The sequence below is a fragment of the Cajanus cajan genome, chromosome 11 (genome assembly GCF_000230855.2).
Source record: "Cajanus cajan strain Asha chromosome 11, NIPB_CcT2T_4, whole genome shotgun sequence".
Lineage (NCBI taxonomy): Eukaryota > Viridiplantae > Streptophyta > Magnoliopsida > Fabales > Fabaceae > Cajanus > Cajanus cajan.
This window is the reverse complement of record NC_138527.1, coordinates 45533487-45552568: the sequence shown is the minus strand read 5'-3', so window position 1 is coordinate 45552568 and position 19082 is coordinate 45533487. Positions and strand designations below refer to the sequence as shown.

Below are 19082 nucleotides of genomic sequence, written 5' to 3'. Positions count from 1 at the left end.
TATAAAATAAAAGTCTATATAATTGTAGTTCTACCCAAATATTTAAAAATTATCTATGATAGATAAATAAGTCACACTTAAAATATATATTTTTAAAGAAAGTTAGGTTCAAACCAAGTAAATTATAATAAAATATAGTATAACCTAATTTATTTTCATCTTTAATACTAATCGTAGATATAAAAAACTTGTAATAAATAATTATAATATATATTTATACCTTTAAAAGATATATAAAATTTTTAATACTACAAATATATATAAGAAATTAAAAATAATAAATTAAAAATAAGAAATTAAAAATAAATTAAAAATAAGATTTCCGATGGAAAATTTCGTCGGAAATTTCCGACAGAAAATTTCGTCGGAAATTTCTGACGGAATAATTCCGTCAGAAATTTTCCGGCAGAAATTTCCGACGAATTTATTTTTCCGTCGGAAATTTCCGACGAAATTGTCCGTCGGAAAATTTCTATTGGAAATTTTCGACGGATTTATATTTCCGTCGGAAGTTTCCGACGGATCCATATCCGTCGGAAATTTTCCGTCGGAAATTTACATTTTTCTTGTAGTTAAAATTGTTTGGATTCAAAGTTTAAATTAAGATACTCCTATTTCACAATGACAAAAATTTTAACATTTGAAAAAGATAAATGTTAGCAAGATAATTTCATATGCACTTTTTGATTGATTGAATTTTATTGGAAAATACAAAATGTAGTGGGTGTTGCACTCTATTTAATGAGTATATTTCCTGATTTTGTACCCATTCCATTTCTTTTTATCTATTGATTTTTTTAGTAAAATTTGTTTTTATTTATTTTTTATTTTCAAATTTCAAGACAACATGAATTGCTATGTTATTAATTATACCCTTACATCTTACCTAATATGACAACTAATATGCATAATATATAATAGAAAATATTAAAATTATTATATAAAAAATAAAAAATTTATTTTTTTAATAAAAATAAAAAATATTATATATATTGTGTGAATAAAAATAATTTTTAATAACATTTATTGTATCATTGTAAAGTATCTGTCATTATGACAATTTTCTCGTAATAATAATAACATTTATTATTGTCTTTACTAAAAACCTTTTAATACGACCCAACGCGCAGTTAATGTAAAATAAAGGAAGTGCTACTGGTTAGAATTCAGGATTCTATCTTTAGTTAATGTGTGCTGTAAAATATCATGTAACTTAATGATAGTCCTTCATTCAAAGTTGAAATCAAGACAGTTATAAATGAGAGGTCAGAATTCAAATTTGTATCTTTGGTTATTCTTTGACTGCATGTAAAAAATTATGTAACTTAATGACGATTAAAACGCTTTTATTCAAAGTTGAAATCAAGATACTTCTTAATAAAAGGTTAGAATTATTCATGTTAATTGCTTTGATCATTGTAGAAAAAATTTGTAATCATATCAACAAGTTCCAATATTTTCATTTTTAGTTTCCATCACACTTCATTACAGACTAATGTAAGATGATATATTTTCATTATTACATCAATATAATATATCAAATTATTAATATCACGTTCACAATAATAAAACATCATTTTTTTATAATATTAATTATTAGGATACACTAAAACGTGATGTACTAAAAAAAATATAATACATGTAGGTAAAATGTATGAAATATACACTATATATAAAAATTTAATACATATACTATATATATCATAGATTAAACTATTACAAAAATATCTTTTAGATGAGTGGTCGAGAACTTCAAAACATGATTATCACTTCAGTTAACTACTTAATTATATCCTACTTGCATATTAAGTATGATTATCATAATTTCAACCACAAGGAAGTGAAGAATAAACTTATGAAAGAAACAAATATAACAATACGACATCAAAGACAACAAAAACATATATCAACAAAAACATATATCAACAATACCAGAACCACTAGTGGAAAAAAAAAATTTAAATCGGTCATTTTTAACTTTTAAGCGATTTTAAAAGAGTCGATTTTAAAAGTTAAACTTTTAAAATCAGTTATTTATCCAATTTTAAAAGTTCACTTTTAAGATCGATTGTTTTATAACCGATCTGAAAAGTTTTGGGCTCTGGAAAAAAAAAACTGGAACAGGTCATTCCAAAACTGGAACGGGCTGTTCCAGGTTGTTAAAAAGGCCTAAAACTGTCGTCTGGAACGGGCCGTTCCAGCATAGTTTGTCATGAGTGAAAACCTATCCAAAACGGGTCATTCTCCTTGTAGAACGGGCCGTTTTCCTTGTAGAACAGGTCGTTCTTCCTGCAGAACAGGCCGTTCTCCCTGCAAAAGGACCCGTCCTCTATCTGATGGTGTAAGATGGTTGTGAATTGCAGTGGGCATGGAGGTAAATGATGACATCCTAACTTGCATAAACTTGAGATGATGAGCAAGGAAGAGAACACCTACTCCAAGGATCAAGTCCTCCAAGGGTGATACGTGATTTAGAGAAGGAATAAGGTGGGATGGACGAAAATGGAGAGTGTGGGTGAAGTGTTTGATGAAAGGTTTGAGAGGGCACTCTAGGGTTTGGCTCACTTCAAGGTAAATGAAGGCCACTTATAGGGTTTTGCTCTCAAGGTGGAGATAGGATGGGTGGTGGCCGGATTTAGCCAAGGGTGACTAAGGATGATATAAAGGCAAAAATGCTCTCTTTATATTCAATTTCCAAAGTATTTACATGATGCATAACCTAGGGTATTTATAGGAGTGGGAGGTATCTAGGGTTGCATTTGGAGAGTGCATGACCGAAATTCACAAGCCAAATGCACACCAAATTAAAACCAAATTAACCCTAGATGCAACTTGGTGGCCAAGGATGGAATCTTTGGGTTTAGCTAGGCTACATCTAGGTGCATGATAAGACCATGCAACCTTTTCCCTCCACTTGGGCCTAAGTCTTTCTAACACCAAAAATAGGTCCAATAGCCACAAAAATACCTCTAGCTTTTATCCCACCCTAATCAAATAACTTAGCCCAAAAATAAAAACCTATGATCTAAAATACCCCATAATACAAGGGTAAAATGGGAAATACAAAAAAAAAAATCATATGATTAAGATACCCCAAAATACAAGGGTAAAATGGGAAATGCAAGTAAAATAAATTCTAAGACTAAAATACCCCAAGATACAAGGGTAAAATAGGAAATCAAAGACAAGGGCAAAATAGGAATAAAAATAAATGCTATGCTAATAAAAACTTAGGAGCTAAGGTCCAAAAGTGGCTTTACTTCTCCTATGGTTTTTCAACACTAACACATTCCTTTTACTTCTTTCAATACATCACCTCTTGGACTTCTTGACCTTAGTGTTATTCATTCATTCCCTCCCTCTTGAAAAGGATTTGACCTCAAATCAAGAGTTTCCTCATGGTGGGCATCTTGACCAACAAAAACATAAAAATAAGCATTAGAGGGAATAATATATGATAGAAATGGAAAGTGTATTCTAAGAGGATTTCTACTGTAAATGCTAAAAAGATTGTCTAAATTAAAAAGACTAGACTCTCTAATGTGAAAGATAGGATCCTCCCTATGGTGAAGTCTAGATGTATAACCAAAACCTAAAAAGGTAAAAAGACTAAAACTATAGCACACTAATGCATTAGTCCTAAAAACTAAAATATCTTGTTGGAGGTACCCAATGTAGTGACCTAGGTATGTACTAGAAAATAAAGAAAACTTAACTAAACAATTACCTAAACAACTTTGTATTGCATTATTTGTTAGATACATATGAGAAAAAGGTGTGAAGAGAAGTCTAGAAAACTCATATAATCTAAGTTTGTCTTGTAGGGAAGTAGCCAACTTAAGTTGAAATAAGTTTGAAATTCCCTCAAGATCAAAAATAGAAAATAGGACACCATGAGATGTATCCAACAAATCATACAAATCAAAAGTTGGGTGCTTTATGAGGACAACTAAAGTAGAAAGAGTCTTAAAGAAAGAAGACTTATCTTCCTTGGGCACCACCAAGGAAGTAGCACAAGAAGTGAGACTAAGTGAAGTCCACTTCTTCTTCACTAAATCTTGAAATTGAGATTCTTTTTCTTTAAAAAGGATTTGTTTTTTAATCTCCCCTTCATGACTAGTGGCAACGTGGGAGAAAGAGTTAAGGTCTTGATGAATGAAGAAAGTCTTTTTTAAATCATTTTCAATGGGAAAGTGACTCTCTTCAAGCATAAGCCCTTTGGAAGAGACATGATCCTCCTTACTCTTCTCTAAGAGTGTTGGTTGTTGTTTTTCATTTTCTAACCACTCTTGAACTTTTTCTATACTTTTCTTTGTTTTTTCTTTCTTTTCTATTTTCTTTTCTTCTAAGTTCTACCTCTCTTGTTGTATTTTCTTCCTCATGTATACTCCTAGGGACTCTAACTTCTTTTCCTATTTGAGATCTAGGTGGAACATTCCTAGGTTTGGATCCAATAGTTTCTCTCCCCTCAACTAATTTTGCAAGTAATTGTTGTATTTCCTCCTTATTCCTAGCATTTTCTTTTTCCCTTTTTCTAATTTCTTCCTCTCTTTTTATGTGTTCCTCTTCTTTTTTTTCTTATGTACTCTTTTAACTCTCTAATCTCATCTCTAACACTAGACCTAGTACTACAAGAATTATAATCATGTACACTAGAATGATCACTCATCTTTGATCAAGAAAAGGTTTTCACAAATTTGTTTTCAAAAAAGCTTGAAAAAGGTTTTCACAAAGAGTTTTTAAAGGTGTAGGATTGGTGTAAAAAGGCCTAAGTGTACAAATTGAACTATCAAAGGGAGGTGGACTACAAGGAATCACTTAAAAACCAAGCCTTATCAAGTAGGAATCACTAAGCCCTTTCACACTTTTCTTACAAAACAATTTTTGTACTAAAGTTAGGTGTGTGTGTGCACGGCCCCCTAGTAGGCAAATTGAAGCCTTCTAAAACGAAAACAATTAAAGTAAAAGACCTAAACAATTATACTACCAAAGCACTAAAGCATGCAAAGAAAGCAACTAAAGCATTTGCTAGTCGGATTCCCTAGGGTGGGAGCTTGAAGTGACCTTGGTGGTATTCAAGCCACTCCCACAAGCACTACTCGAATTACCCTAAAAACTACTTGGTTTAAAGAGGCCAATTACAAACCAAAATCAATAAAAACAAAGGTAAAAAATACAAGTGGCCAAAAATTGCACAAGAGAAAAACAATTTTTAGAAGAAAATCAAGTCTTCAAGTCTCCAACTTGATTCCCTTCACAATGAACATGCAAGTTAGTCCTCTCCTTGGTGTTTGCTCTCTAAGTGGTTTTTGATCCTCCAAAGCACCTTGGACACCAATTCGGACAGACCCTCCACTCAATCCACCAAGAGAATATGTGGTGTTTAGAATCTTTCCTCACCTAAGCCAAGAATAAACCAAACCAAGAGTACAAGAGGCCAAGGAATAAAAACTAAAAAGGCACAATTAAAAAGGCTAAACTCAAGTGGAGATTGGTGAGACAAACTTAAGAATAGAAGAAAGACTCAAAAACTAAAATTAAGGCACATTAAAGAAAGGTAGGCACACAAGAGAATAATTCCTAGAATGGCACTAGAATAGAATTTAGCAAGTAGGCTTAAAATGGAATGATGCACTTAATATGTTTGATTTAATGTTTCATACAGCCATACACTAGTTTGTTCAAAGGTCCAAGAATAACTCCATTGCTAAGGTAGGAAAATTTTTGTCCCAAAGTCCACAAGTCTAGCAAGGTTCCCTTTTTCTTATTTTTGTTTCTTTTGTTCTTTTTGTGCTTGTCCAAGTCTCGGTTTTGATGTTCAAAGTCCAACCACTTTTCTCTTTTTTTTTTATATACTATAATCCTTCCTTTGCTTGGGTTTTACACTTGTGTCCAACAAATATTTTAGCAATAATTTTAGGAGTATTCTTTATAATATTTTGTGATGGCTTAATGAGACAACATCTTGAGTGAATTTTAAAACTTTTAGTGTGCAAATGTCCAGCAGTAAAATGTGCACATAAAATTCACTCTCATGCTCAAAACATCAAACAATATATAGGCATACAAGTGCACTAGGAGATACTTCAAATTTTGCCAAAAATTTCAAGGCAAAGATGTGCAAAGAATGTAATCACACGTGATATTTTAGGAATGTAGAACATGCTAGAACTAATTAGCATGCATGATTGACTTCTCTAAAGCACATATAAGTCACGACCAATTCATCAAACATATGGCATGCATGTCATATTTTTCTCATTTCAATGGTTAAGCATAAAAACTTGGAATTTTTTTTAAGGTAGTTCAAAGAGACAAGCTCATGACAAAACTGGATGGATTAAAAAAATAAAAACATTAACATGCAGCCCAAAATTTCCAGCAACTCAACAATTTAAAGAAAAAGCCAAGAACCTAAATAAGAAAGCCTAAAATGCCAAGATGATTCACAAAGAACATATGGTATGAATTAACACATGAGAAGAAATTTATGGAGCATCAAAATATGGCAATGATGATGATTCATTTAGGCACACTTAGGAGACATGTAAGGAAGACATGACATGACCGAATATTTTTAGAGATAAAGAGATTGTTACTCTTGAAGAACCAAAGCTCTAGATACCACTTGATGACATCCTAACTTGCATTAACTTGAGATGATGAGCAAGGGAGAGGACGCCTACTCCAAGGATCAAGTCCTCCAAGGGTGATATGTGATTTAGAGAAGGAATAAGGTGGGATGGACGAAAATGGAGAGTGTGGGTGAAGTGTTTGATGAAAGGTTTGAGAGGGCACTCTAGGGTTTAGTTCACTTCAAGGTAAATGAAGGCCACTTCTAGGGTTTTGCTCTCAAGGTGGAGATAGGATGGGTGGTGGCCGGATTTAGCCAAGGGTGACTAAGGATGATATAAAGGCAAAAATGCTCTCTTTATATTCAATTTCCAAAGTATTTACATGATGCATAGCCTAGGATATTTATAGGAGTGAGAGGTATCTAGGGTTGCATTTGGAGAGTGCATGGCCGAAATTCACAAGTCAAATGCACACCAAATTAAATCCAAATTAACCCTAGATGCAACTTGGTTGCCAAGGATGGAATCTTTGGATTTAACTAGGCTACATCTAGGTGCATGATAAGACCATTCAACCTTTTCCCTCCACTTGGACCTAAGCCTTTCTAACACCAAAAATAGGTCCAATAGCCACAAAAATACCTCTAGCTTTTATCCCACCCTAATCAAATACCTTAGCCCAAAAATAAAAACCTATGATCTAAAATACCCCATAATACAAGGGTAAAATGAAAAATACAAAAGAAAATAAATCCTATGACTAAGATACCCCAAAATACAAGGGTAAAATAAGAAATACAAGTAAAATAAATTCTAAGACTAAAATATCCCAAGATACAAGGGTAAAATAGGAAATCAAAGACAAGGGCAAAATAAGAATAAAAATAAATGCTATGCTAATAAAAACTTAGGAGCTAAGGTCCAAAAGTGGCCTTACTCCTCCTATGATTTTTCAACACTAACTCATTCCTTTTACTTCCTTCAATACATCACTTCTTGAACTTCTTGGCCTTAGTGTTATTCCATCGGTAAGGATGCAACAATATTTGACAAAGAATATTATTAATAATATTAGCATCACTTCTGTTAATATCCAATGATAGTAAAAATAATAATAATGAATAATATTGGAACTTTTCAAACCATGATAGTTATTGGTGTTTTAAAACCCCTATAATTACTTAGGATTCAAAACGGCCAATAATCTTTGCACTTTCGGGGATTGATGGAAATCGTCGCTAACACCTTAGCCACGTAACTTTCCTTGTAGAAATACTAACTGCATGTTATCCATTGAATGGTAGTTTCCCGGTAAGGCTTAAACTAACTCCCATTAAATTCAATTTTTCTTGTAGCCCCTAAGCTATTAAAATTTGATAAATAAAAATAATATATTTTTTAAAAAAATAAGAATATAAATATATTTGAAAAAATTTTAAGTGTTAACATATATCGATCTTTTCACATTCTAATAAAAATATCAAAATTTTAATATCTTAAAAATTTAATAATATTCAAATATACCAACTAAACATCAAAACTTAAAATTTTAAAATTTTAAAATTCTAGAAGTCAAATTATATTAGTCAAATATTAAAATTTTAATGTCTTAAATGATTGTTAAGTCTTAGTATTAAATGGACTAACCTGTTAGCTCTACAAATTAAGCCTATAAACTGCAGGAATTTTTCTGACCAAAACAAAATACATTTGTCAAAGAAAAAAGAACAAGTAATTTTGTATCAATAGAATCTCACCATCCATATATAACGAATTGAAGTGAAATATTCAAATTATAACATATTGAATACTAAAATTTAATATTTTAATTAATACTATAACTTGTAAAGTAAAAAAAATATTTATGAATGAAATAAAATATCTAATATTTATAGACAAAAGTATTCTGTTATTGAAAAAAGAAAATCAACATGCTTTTGATATGGAATCGTAATCAACTATGAAAGTAATAAAATGATCATATGGATTTTAAAAAATAAAAAAATAAATCCGTACCTATGCAGACCACAAATTAAACGGATTTGTGCCCAAAAATGTACGTTAATCTAAAGAATCCTGACCTTTTTGTGTTAGTATGGTTGTGTCCAGGTCAGTAAATCAAAATATTTCTTTTGTAATTTAAAGGGCATATATAGAATTCTTATAGTATTATTATGTTGTGGTCGAAACTTGGTATGCTTAGAATGTAATAAAATTAGGTCAATTTAATTGTGTGGATGTGAAATTGCTATCCTATCTGTTATTTTATTGAGTGCATTTGGTTTCCTTTGTTTGCCTCTAAATTTTGATCTTCCATTCGTTTATTTTGACTTGTTCTATCATTGACTTGCTACCAAGTAAAAATTGCTTCAAGGTGGGTTAATGGATTGGTGGGTCGCCTGTCCAAAAAAAGAGAAAAAATAATTTTTTTATTTTTATATATATATTTATTTTAAACACCTCTTTTAACATATTTTTCTTATAATATCTAAAGGATTCACATAAATTAGTGTATTTAAAGAATAAAATGAATATCAAATTATAATAAATTTGATTTGATTTACTACACAATAAATCTCAAATTTGTTACATAATAAAATAGATATATAATTATAATAATAATGATAACTCTTTCAACAAAATTGTTATACAAAAAATCTCAAACATATACATGTATAATATATTTGTTATACAATAAATTATAAATTACTCATAATAAATCTCATGTGACTTATTTAAATTTAACATTAAAAATATAATAATAATGAAAATAAATTAGGCATGTTGGTGGGTTAACCTGCTCCAACATGTCATTTGGCTTGATAGACTAGCAAGCGAGAATGTCCAACTTAACCTACTAATTTTTAGTAGGCTAACATACTAACTTGCATATTTGAGTTCGTTTTGACTTTCCTACTCAAAATTACATTGGTTGGATACTTTATCTTGTCGATCTCTACTAATATTATGGGTCATGAAGAGACTAAGAGAAATAATATTGGCAGTTAAGTATTGAGTTTCTTCTATACCGATTTTTTCTTTGTGGTTTGCTTTAATTTTAGTTTGAGATTCATCAATTTTGATAGACCATGTGATGTGCTAGTTTGCTAGCACCATAATAAGTTATTACTGAAATCAGGACACTCCATGTTTTCATATCTTATTTAATAAAAGTATTTAAAAATTATTAATATTTATTTAATTAATTAATGTTGCATCTATTTTTTGTATCTCAAATTCTTGAATTCAAATCTTAAATTTGTCAATATTATTTTTTATTATTTAAAAATAAAATCATTTTAAAAAAAGTGTATCCAAGAAAAGTTTTTTCTTTTTGCTTATCCTAATGCCCATTTTATTGTTGAGTTAATCACTTATATACTGTTAGTGTAAAGTTTTTTTACACTAACAATCAATTATATATTTTAATTGTGTCATGTCATTGTTAAAAGTAAACGTGTTTACAGTGACATGATACAATTAAAAAATATAATTGGTTATTAGTGTAAAAAAATTTTATACTAGTAGTATATAAGTGATTAAGTCTTTATTGTTTCTGAAAACCACTTGTAATCCTAATCATTATTTCTTCATCATTGTTTTTTTCTTTACCGAATTGGGTTGGCCCATTGAGTGCCTGTTAAAATTAATTTTAGCCACTGCAAACTGTATTCGGTAAAGATTTGTGGTTTCTTGAATTCATCGAAGTGGGTCTGTTTGGTTTTGACAAAACTGAAAGCTTTTCATTTTTCAATTGGGTGTGAGATTTCACATAATTATGAGTTTCATCTTCTTCTTTTTTTAAAAAAAAATTACTTTTTTTGAAAACTTAAAAATTTTAGTTAATTTTTTATGATTGATATTTAATGTTGTTTACACACTTAAAACTATAAAAATGGATAAAAATATAAAGGAATCAAACTCTCATGTAACTATCGGATAAATAACTAATGACATATTAAAAATCTTTAAACCAAACACTATTATCTATTTAATGATTAGTCTAAATTCAGTATTATTCAACTTAACCAAAAATCTTACTTATGGAACTAAGAACTAAGAAGTTCACCAAAAGATATTTCATCCTTAATTGCAAGAGATTTTATTGAGTAGATATGTATTTTTATAATTTTATTTATTTTTTAAATATATTATATATTTTTTAATTTACAACAATTAAAGCAATTATTTACATTTAAGAATTTACTTATCAAAATAGTGGGATTTGATCTTTTTATCCCTTTAATATTTTTAATGTAATATTTTATATATCCTCTTTTTATAATATTTATTGTGAAGATAATTTTCTTTTTAAAATAAATATTTTAATTCTTTTATTATAGTCTGTATTTTAAAAATAATCACCTTTATTCCTTTATATAGATAAAATATTTGAATGTTTTACTTTTTAATAGTAGTTTATTTCTATAAATTATTAATAAATAGCATTTATATCATGTTAAAATATAAATTATTTATCATAAATATAAAATATGATTTATATATTTATAAATTTGTATTTAAATATAATCTATATATTTAATCATAGTATTTATTTATATACATAATTTATTTTAAATTTTAGTTATATATTAATTTGTATATTGTACAAACTAAATTACTTGTGTTCATGTGTATACATATATTTATATGTATATATAAGAAGGGTCCATTTTCTCTAAAAAGAAGTTTACACTAGATTTACTTTATTCAATAACTTATATTTTATATTAAATTTTAACAATTCAACTGTTAAATTAAAATTTTTAATACATAAGTTAAGTATGCAAATTTTTTAAAAATTAAAAATTACTTGATACTCTATTTTATTAATTAAAATCAATGTATAAAATATTTTTATGATTATCCATTAATTTTAATTAATGAAATAAAATATCAAATATCTTTCAAATTTTTTAAAAATCTTCAGATTTGATTTATACATTAAGAATTTTTAATTAATTCAATGAATTGTTAAATTTTGATGTAGAATATAAGTTATTGAGTGGAACAAGTCTAAATAAACTTACTTTTAGAATAAGTAGATTTTTTTATCATATATTAGTTATTATCTTATTGGTATAAAGTATTTAACGTATAAAGTATTTAACATATAATTAATGTTTTATATTTTTTAATTTCTTTATATGCTAAATATTAAATTTGTTTTTATATTTGAAAGGTATTAGTATTTTGATATGTTCAATGCATACACTAAATACTTATTATATATAATTAAAACTTATAATAAATTATATATATATATATATATATATATATTTACATATATAAATTATATTTTAAGTTTAAGATAAATAATTTATATTATAAATAATATAATTTTTTATTTATTGATAATTTATTTTAAAAATATTAAAATTAAACTTATAAATAATTATGATAAATAAAAACTGAATTAATAAAAAAATATAAAAATAAATTTTCTCATACAAAAATTCTCAAAAACACTTTGTTTAATATATAAATTAAATATATGTATATTTTATTTATTATTTTTTATAAAATAAATATATTTGTAAGAAAATTTATAGAAAAGTCAATACTCTTCTCATATTCCACGAAACAATCCCGGAATCCCCGTTGGATGGTAGTTTTGTGATCATCATTGAAAAAAAAAACTAAATGAACAGTTAGTCGGTTACTTTGCATCTGAATAATTCTTTTTAAATAAGAATGGGTCCACTCTAGTAAAACTCATGTGACTCAAAGTATATATCTGACTCATTTATTTTGCAAAATTCAGAAAGAATTGGTAATTTTGGTATATGCAAAATAAACTTAAATGATTATTTTAATGTACTGATGTCTTATTGATAAATGTGGAACAATTTTGAATCTCCTTACAAAATTTTCAATTAATTTTTATTATTTAATAGATAATTAAAATATTAAATTTTTTTTACTTTCAAAGCATTAATTAATTAATGTCTGGGAAACTTTGATAACATTCAATATCTTATTTATCTAGTAAGTAAGAAGATGTAGAATTATTCAGCGTATTTACCTTTTCATTCAATATGTTCTTCACAAAATAGAGAGATTTTTTAGTGAATGTAACATTATTCATAATTATTTTCAGGAGCTAGTTAAGCAATTACTTCCTTCATAAATATTTTTACTGAAATTTTATGATGAAGTGTATTAATAATATTGAATATTATATTTTATTATATAATTATTTTAATTTCTTAATCAATATCTTTAAGACATGTGTTAATACGTAATATTATCCTTTAAATTATTAGAGATTGTTATAACTTAAAAACCAACATAGGCTAGTTCGAGTTACAGAGGATCAAAATTCTTCAATATTTTGAAGAAATTTGGAGGAAGATATATATAATACCTAAAAGACCAATCTTTCACTTATAGAAAAAACATATCGTTTGAAAAAAAAATTATGTTTTTTTTTTTTTGCTTATTATATATAAAAGCTACTGAATTTATTATTTTCTTTTAGGATGACAATTAGTGTTTTTCAAATCATTAATTTCTTGGAAACTTTGTATAAAATATATAAAATAAAAAAAACAATACATAATGACCTTTCTATTCAATATTATCTTTTTTTTATTGGTAAAGGACCTCAACTTCGGTAATAATGATTTTTAAAATTATACATATTACATTTTATTATTATTCGGCTCTAATACGTTTTAGTTTTAATTTTTCTTTCTACATTTTTTTTATAAAATTAAAAATGTTTTTTAGTTTAAGTAAAATAATTTTGCTCACTGTTAAATAATATTTTAAAATAGATAAATAACATTTATTTTAGACATCTTAATTTTTTTTTAAAGTTGTCACATATTACACAATACAAACACTAGTAAATGCCACTTAACCTAATTATTTGATAAGTTTAAATATATTTTTAATTCCTGAAATTTAGGATAAATTTATTTTTGGTCTATGAAATTTAAAATTATTATTTTTAATTCCTATAATTTTAAAAAATCTTATTTTAGTCCTTATATTCAAATTTTGTTAAGAAAATTATCAAATATTATTGCATAAAATCTATATACTAGTGTTCCTATTAGTGAAAACATCACATTAAATTCAATTGATATTATTTAATCATCTTAATTTGTCATTTTCAGATATGTTATTAGTGACCTAAGAGACTAAAATAATATTTTTGAAAATTTCAGGGACTAAAAATAACAATTTTAAATTTGAGGGACCAAAAACTAATTTGTCTTAAATTTGAGGGACTAAAAACATATTTAAATCTTATTTGATATCTTGTTCAATATATAAATAGTTAATGAATATCACATAATAATAGAGACTATATATAATTATTTTAATTTTAACAAGATAAAAAATAGTTTTTATTTATTAAAAAACCAAATTCAAAACTTGTTGAATTTATATCATAAGAAAATATATTTAAATTTATTATTTATTTCAAAATATTATATACTATACAATGTAATAAATGCATTTATATATCATAATTACTTTTTTACATCTCTAATAATGAACTTATCTTAAACTGTTTCAACAGTTAATGTTTTTTTTTTGAGATTCATTAACATATTTAATTTATTCAAGTATAATAAATATACCGACAGTGAGTCTTACAAATGAAATAAAAATAATACTATAAAAGTTGAGAGGAAGGGAGTTTTTATCATCTTTAACGTTTCAATTCAAATTGAGACCGAATTGGTAGATTATTAAACAAAATAAAAGAAAAAAAACTTAGCTTATTAATAACTTGTATTAATAATAAATCATTTCAAATCAATCTATTTTTTATGCAATTTAATTTATTGTCTTCTTAAATTTATATAATTAATTTATTATTTACTATTTATTATTAAATTTTGAAAAAATTCTATAATTAATTGCATTTTACCTGCTAAAAAACTGCCAAACAAGCACAGTTTATTTTATTATAAATAGTGACCTCCTGTAACATGTTTTTACACAAATTATTATCACTTTACTTTGTTGTTGCAAACACTCACTTCCTCTGTCACTGCAAGTAGCACCAAGAGTTGAAATCCTCTTCTACTCCTTGTCATCTCCATTTTTCAACAAAGGTTACTACTTCTTGTCACCTTCACCCTTCAGGTTGTTACTTCCTTCACTTTTTGCTTGTATCATGTTCCTTTCATTTCTGCTTTCACTTATATATAGCTTAGCTTCAATTCTCATGCTGCTACTTTCACTGTGCATGTGTTTGTTGCTGCCAATAGTCAACAAAACCATGCCAATGACTTGTTGCAAGAGGTTTCTTAATTAACCTTCATGGCATTAAAACAAAAAAAAAAAAAAAAAAAAAGTGATTTTGCTGTGCCTGATCGAGTGAGTCATGGTTTCAAAGGCTGAATCTCACTTTTTTGTGTGTTGAGTATAGAGTGAGTTGGGGTCCTCCCTTCCCCCATTTCCGATCTCAACCAGGGAGAATGGGTAAAAAGTAGCACAATGGGTATGAATCTGAGTTCCTCACGTGGGCATAGCGTAACGTTCTTTTATCATTATTTGTAGCTTTGTGAAAGAAAAAAAAAATGAGAAAAACGAATGAGTTCTTCGCTGTGTCTAATTAAAGAGGATGGTTTTTGTTGACAAGCCTTTGCTGTGAAACAAACTTTGGCTTTATTATGATTGAAGTAAAGGACTGCGTTAGGGGGATTGAGTATATTCCCTTCTTGTCCGCGGAAAAAAACAAATGAAGTTGCACATTTAAATGATAATATCAGTTATACAAATGTTTTCACGATCTACGAGAGTATACCATACCATGCGTGCTCAATGTAGTTTATTACGAAAGTTTTTGTTGTTTTTTTTTTCCAACTCCATTTTAACTTGATAATGTTTATGATTTTATGGTTTACAGGAGAACATGGATGCTGATTCTTCTTTTATGACTAACAAGCGCCAGAAGCTTAATGAAGGAGATCAAAAGGGAATAAATGAAGGTGGGGGCACCGAGTTATGTGATCTACCACAGGAGCTTCTTCCAGCGATCATATCCAACCTGCCCTTAAAACAAGCAGTTCGAACGAGTGTCCTGTCCAAACTATGGAAAGATAAATGGACGGAAATCTCAAAAGTTGAGTTGGAAGAAGAAGAGCATGAAAAGAGACTGGAGTTCAAAGAATTTGTAGAGAAATTGCTTGCAGTTTGTAATACCTCCTGTTTTATAAAATTTTCTCTTACATGTGAAGTATGTGAGGACGCTCCACAAGTTAATCGGTGGCTAAGCCAATCCATCAAGAATAGGATTCAAGATTTAAAGCTTGATTTTGATAGAATTGGGAAGGAACTATTGGTCTTACCTGAACACATGTTTTCCTCCAAATCATTGATACACTTTCATCTCACCATGCCCCAAGTTATCAACCTTCCTCCCTCCATTTATTTTCCCAATCTCAAGACTTTGACTTTGAGGTATGTTATATTCCCTGATACTACCCCAACACAAAAACTTTTCTCTAGTTGCTCCTCCCTAGAGCACTTGGCCCTTGTTGACTGTAATTGGAGCAAGGTTAGAGCTGTTAATATTGCATGTTCTTCACTTGAGAGCGTGAGCATAAGGGAGTGGAGGGACGATGACGAAGCTGCCAAGCCTGACGATGAAAATGAGCCAGATGTTCAGAATGATGCACCTTGCCGAATAACCATCACTGGAAGTAGTAACCTCAAGACATTCTCTTATGATGGTGATCTCATAAATGACTATTTCTTAAATTCTTCAGCAGCAATCACGGATGGAACTGTTGAGGTTCATACAACAACAAACGATGACTTGGACGCTGGCCATTTTGTGTTCAAACTTCTTAAAGCCCTCTCAAATGTGGAAAAGCTATCCATTACTGACTTTGCTGTTCAGGTATGTATGGTCTCATATTCTAGACATGCACTTATTATATATATAGATTCTCATTCTCTTAAATGTGTTATTTTGGTTGTGCATATCACAGGCTCTATGCGGTACACCAAATTTAATCCCGGATTTTCCTTTGTTCAATAATTTGATTGAGCTTCGTGTGGTGTCTGTGGCACCACTGAATTTCGCATGTCCTCCTCTGCTGACTCTATTGCGAAACTCACCAAATCTGCAACTTCTTGACTTCATTATGGTGACTTAGTTTAAACAGAAATTAATCTTTTATTTACAAATGCTCATGTATTTCATTTCATTTTTATATATGTTTTTATTTCTATATAGGGGGTTTCTCTGCGTATGAGTGATGCAATCAAGGTGGATCCATTGCCAACGTGTTTCTCAACGCACCTGAAAACCATAAGGATTTCTGGTTTTACCGGGAATGAGAAAGAGATGGTAGCCATAAGATTCTTGTTGCAGTCTCCGGCTTTGAAATCATTATGTGTTTATAGTAGTCAATATGACTTCAACACTTATGCGGGATTATGGAGACTAGACATGTTATACAAGCGAATATTATGGTACCCCAAAGCTTCAGAAGATTGCGATATAGAGTTGGCATAGAAGGAGAATATTTCATTTCTGTTTCTGTTTAACAAATAAATTTAGTAAACAAAGATGATGTATCCCATGTTCTTTTGTGGGATGTTTTAATTTTTTGTTGTCATAATGTTTAAAGTTGTCGAATGTGAGAAACAATAATTTTTGTCTTTCAAATGCGTGTTTGGGGTCTTACTAATGCAAAAACAAACACAATAAGATTTTAAAGCTATTGTATATGCAACAAATTACATGTTTTTTTCTCTTGAAAGATGAAACCTCGAATAACATGATTTTAGTTGTTGCTGCTGACTGAATAAGTGGTGAACTATTGGTATAAAATTATTAGAAGTTCTACTCATCATTCTACTAATAATAAACACAGAAGAATAAAGAAGATTTGTTTTAGATGATGTAATAACATATCAATAAGTAAGAGGAAAAATTGATAGAATAAATTAAATTTCAACATTAAAGAAACTGTAGTTGATTCAATAACTGGGATCTCAGGAATTTTCTTTTCAGTCAAACATAAAAAAAATAACTGAGATCAATATCATTAATTCATAAATCTATCATTAATACTAGTGCTTAAAATTTATTGTTAGTAAAGATACAACATGGAAAGATTTCATATTAAAAGATAGCATGATTAAATAGAGCTTATTTCTTTAAAGGTTAATTATATCGTCTTTTATCTTATATTTAATTTATTTTGGTTTTTTATTTTTTAAAATATTTATTTTAATTTTTTATCTATTAAGTTTAAGTCAATTTAAATTAATTTAATTCTTTAAAATCTTTTTACTAATTCAAGACTTGAAATTTATATTATAAACACTTATATGAAAACAATTGAATGTAACTAAAGTTCAAACTAAATATATTATACATATAGTGAAAATTAAAATTTCTAAAAGAAAGTTATATTATTTTCTAATTATTTATTTATAAAATGTATTTTTCACATAATTTTTATTATATTTATAATTCTTTTGGATTCAAGCATCAATTGTATCTCATAATTTTCATATAGATGAATTTAATATTACATGTTTCATATCTTGAATTAGTTAAAAATTAATTTAAAATTATGTTACAAAATTAAAAATAATTATTATCTTAAAATTATTAAATTGATTTAAATAAATAAACATTTTAATAGATAAAAGAGTGAAATAAAAAAAATAAGATAAATGAGTAAAATTATAATTTAGCATTCTTTAGTATATTCAATCCCACTTCTAAACATGAAAAAGAAATATCTTGGTTAAAACTAGAAAGAAAAAATGTAATCATAACATCGATGTTCTTCGTTGAATAAAATTGTCTTCTACTCTACATCCTATACTAATATAATTTAAATAAACAAAAATATATTATAATAAAAGTCTGACACCTAATTAATATACAGATAACTAATTATATTGAATAATTCTCATCAACTCAATTCATTACATGTTCACACAAGTGGAGGATTTCATATTTTATTTAACAAAGAATGACTCTTTCTTTTTGTTTTAATCGCGCAAACCAAATAATGAGTTTCAAATCACTAAACTACTTAAATTTTATTTATTAGTGAAATTTCAATGACTTGAAGTGATATTTGTGTGAATGTAGAATAAACTATGAGTTAATATGTACCCAACATTAGAAGATATCGTTGGAATGAAATTTTATTAGTGGAGAAAATATTTGACAATAATAAAGACTAAAAATTTTAAAAGAAGAAATTATACGTATATAATTAATCATTTCTTTATTTTGTCTTAAAACAAATTCTAAGGAATCATATCCATTTATACTAATGTCTTTTCTTTAATTAATAGATAGAATTTTGCTAACACAATTTTAATCTATAGTCGCTACAAATAACTCTCTAAAAAAAATTTCATTGATGTAAACACACACTATTCTAGATAATTTTATATACTATTCTACAATTATCTTTTAAGATATTATTTAAAAATATGTTTATAGAATATGAGCTTAAGATGTATCTAGAAATTGGCTTTTGTTCCAAAATCAAGTTTTATTTC

At 27.7% G+C, this 19082-nt stretch overlaps 1 protein-coding gene across 1 annotated transcript; it reads left to right on the top strand.

Annotated features, from left to right (window-relative positions):
* Positions 1–15004: 15004 nt before the first annotated feature.
* Positions 15005–17154, top strand: LOC109799833 (F-box/LRR-repeat protein At3g26922). Its single transcript, XM_083066868.1, has one exon. The coding sequence runs from the start codon at positions 15454–15456 to the stop codon at positions 16582–16584; it is 1131 nt and encodes a 376-aa protein (XP_082922994.1). The 5' UTR covers positions 15005–15453; the 3' UTR covers positions 16585–17154.
* The last annotated feature ends 1928 nt before the right edge of the window (positions 17155–19082 follow it).

Bases quoted from the DNA above. Each gene is read 5' to 3' on its own strand.
- LOC109799833 (XM_083066868.1), top strand. From the start codon at position 15,454: ATGGATGCTGATTCTTCTTTTATGACTAACAAGCGCCAGAAGCTTAAT.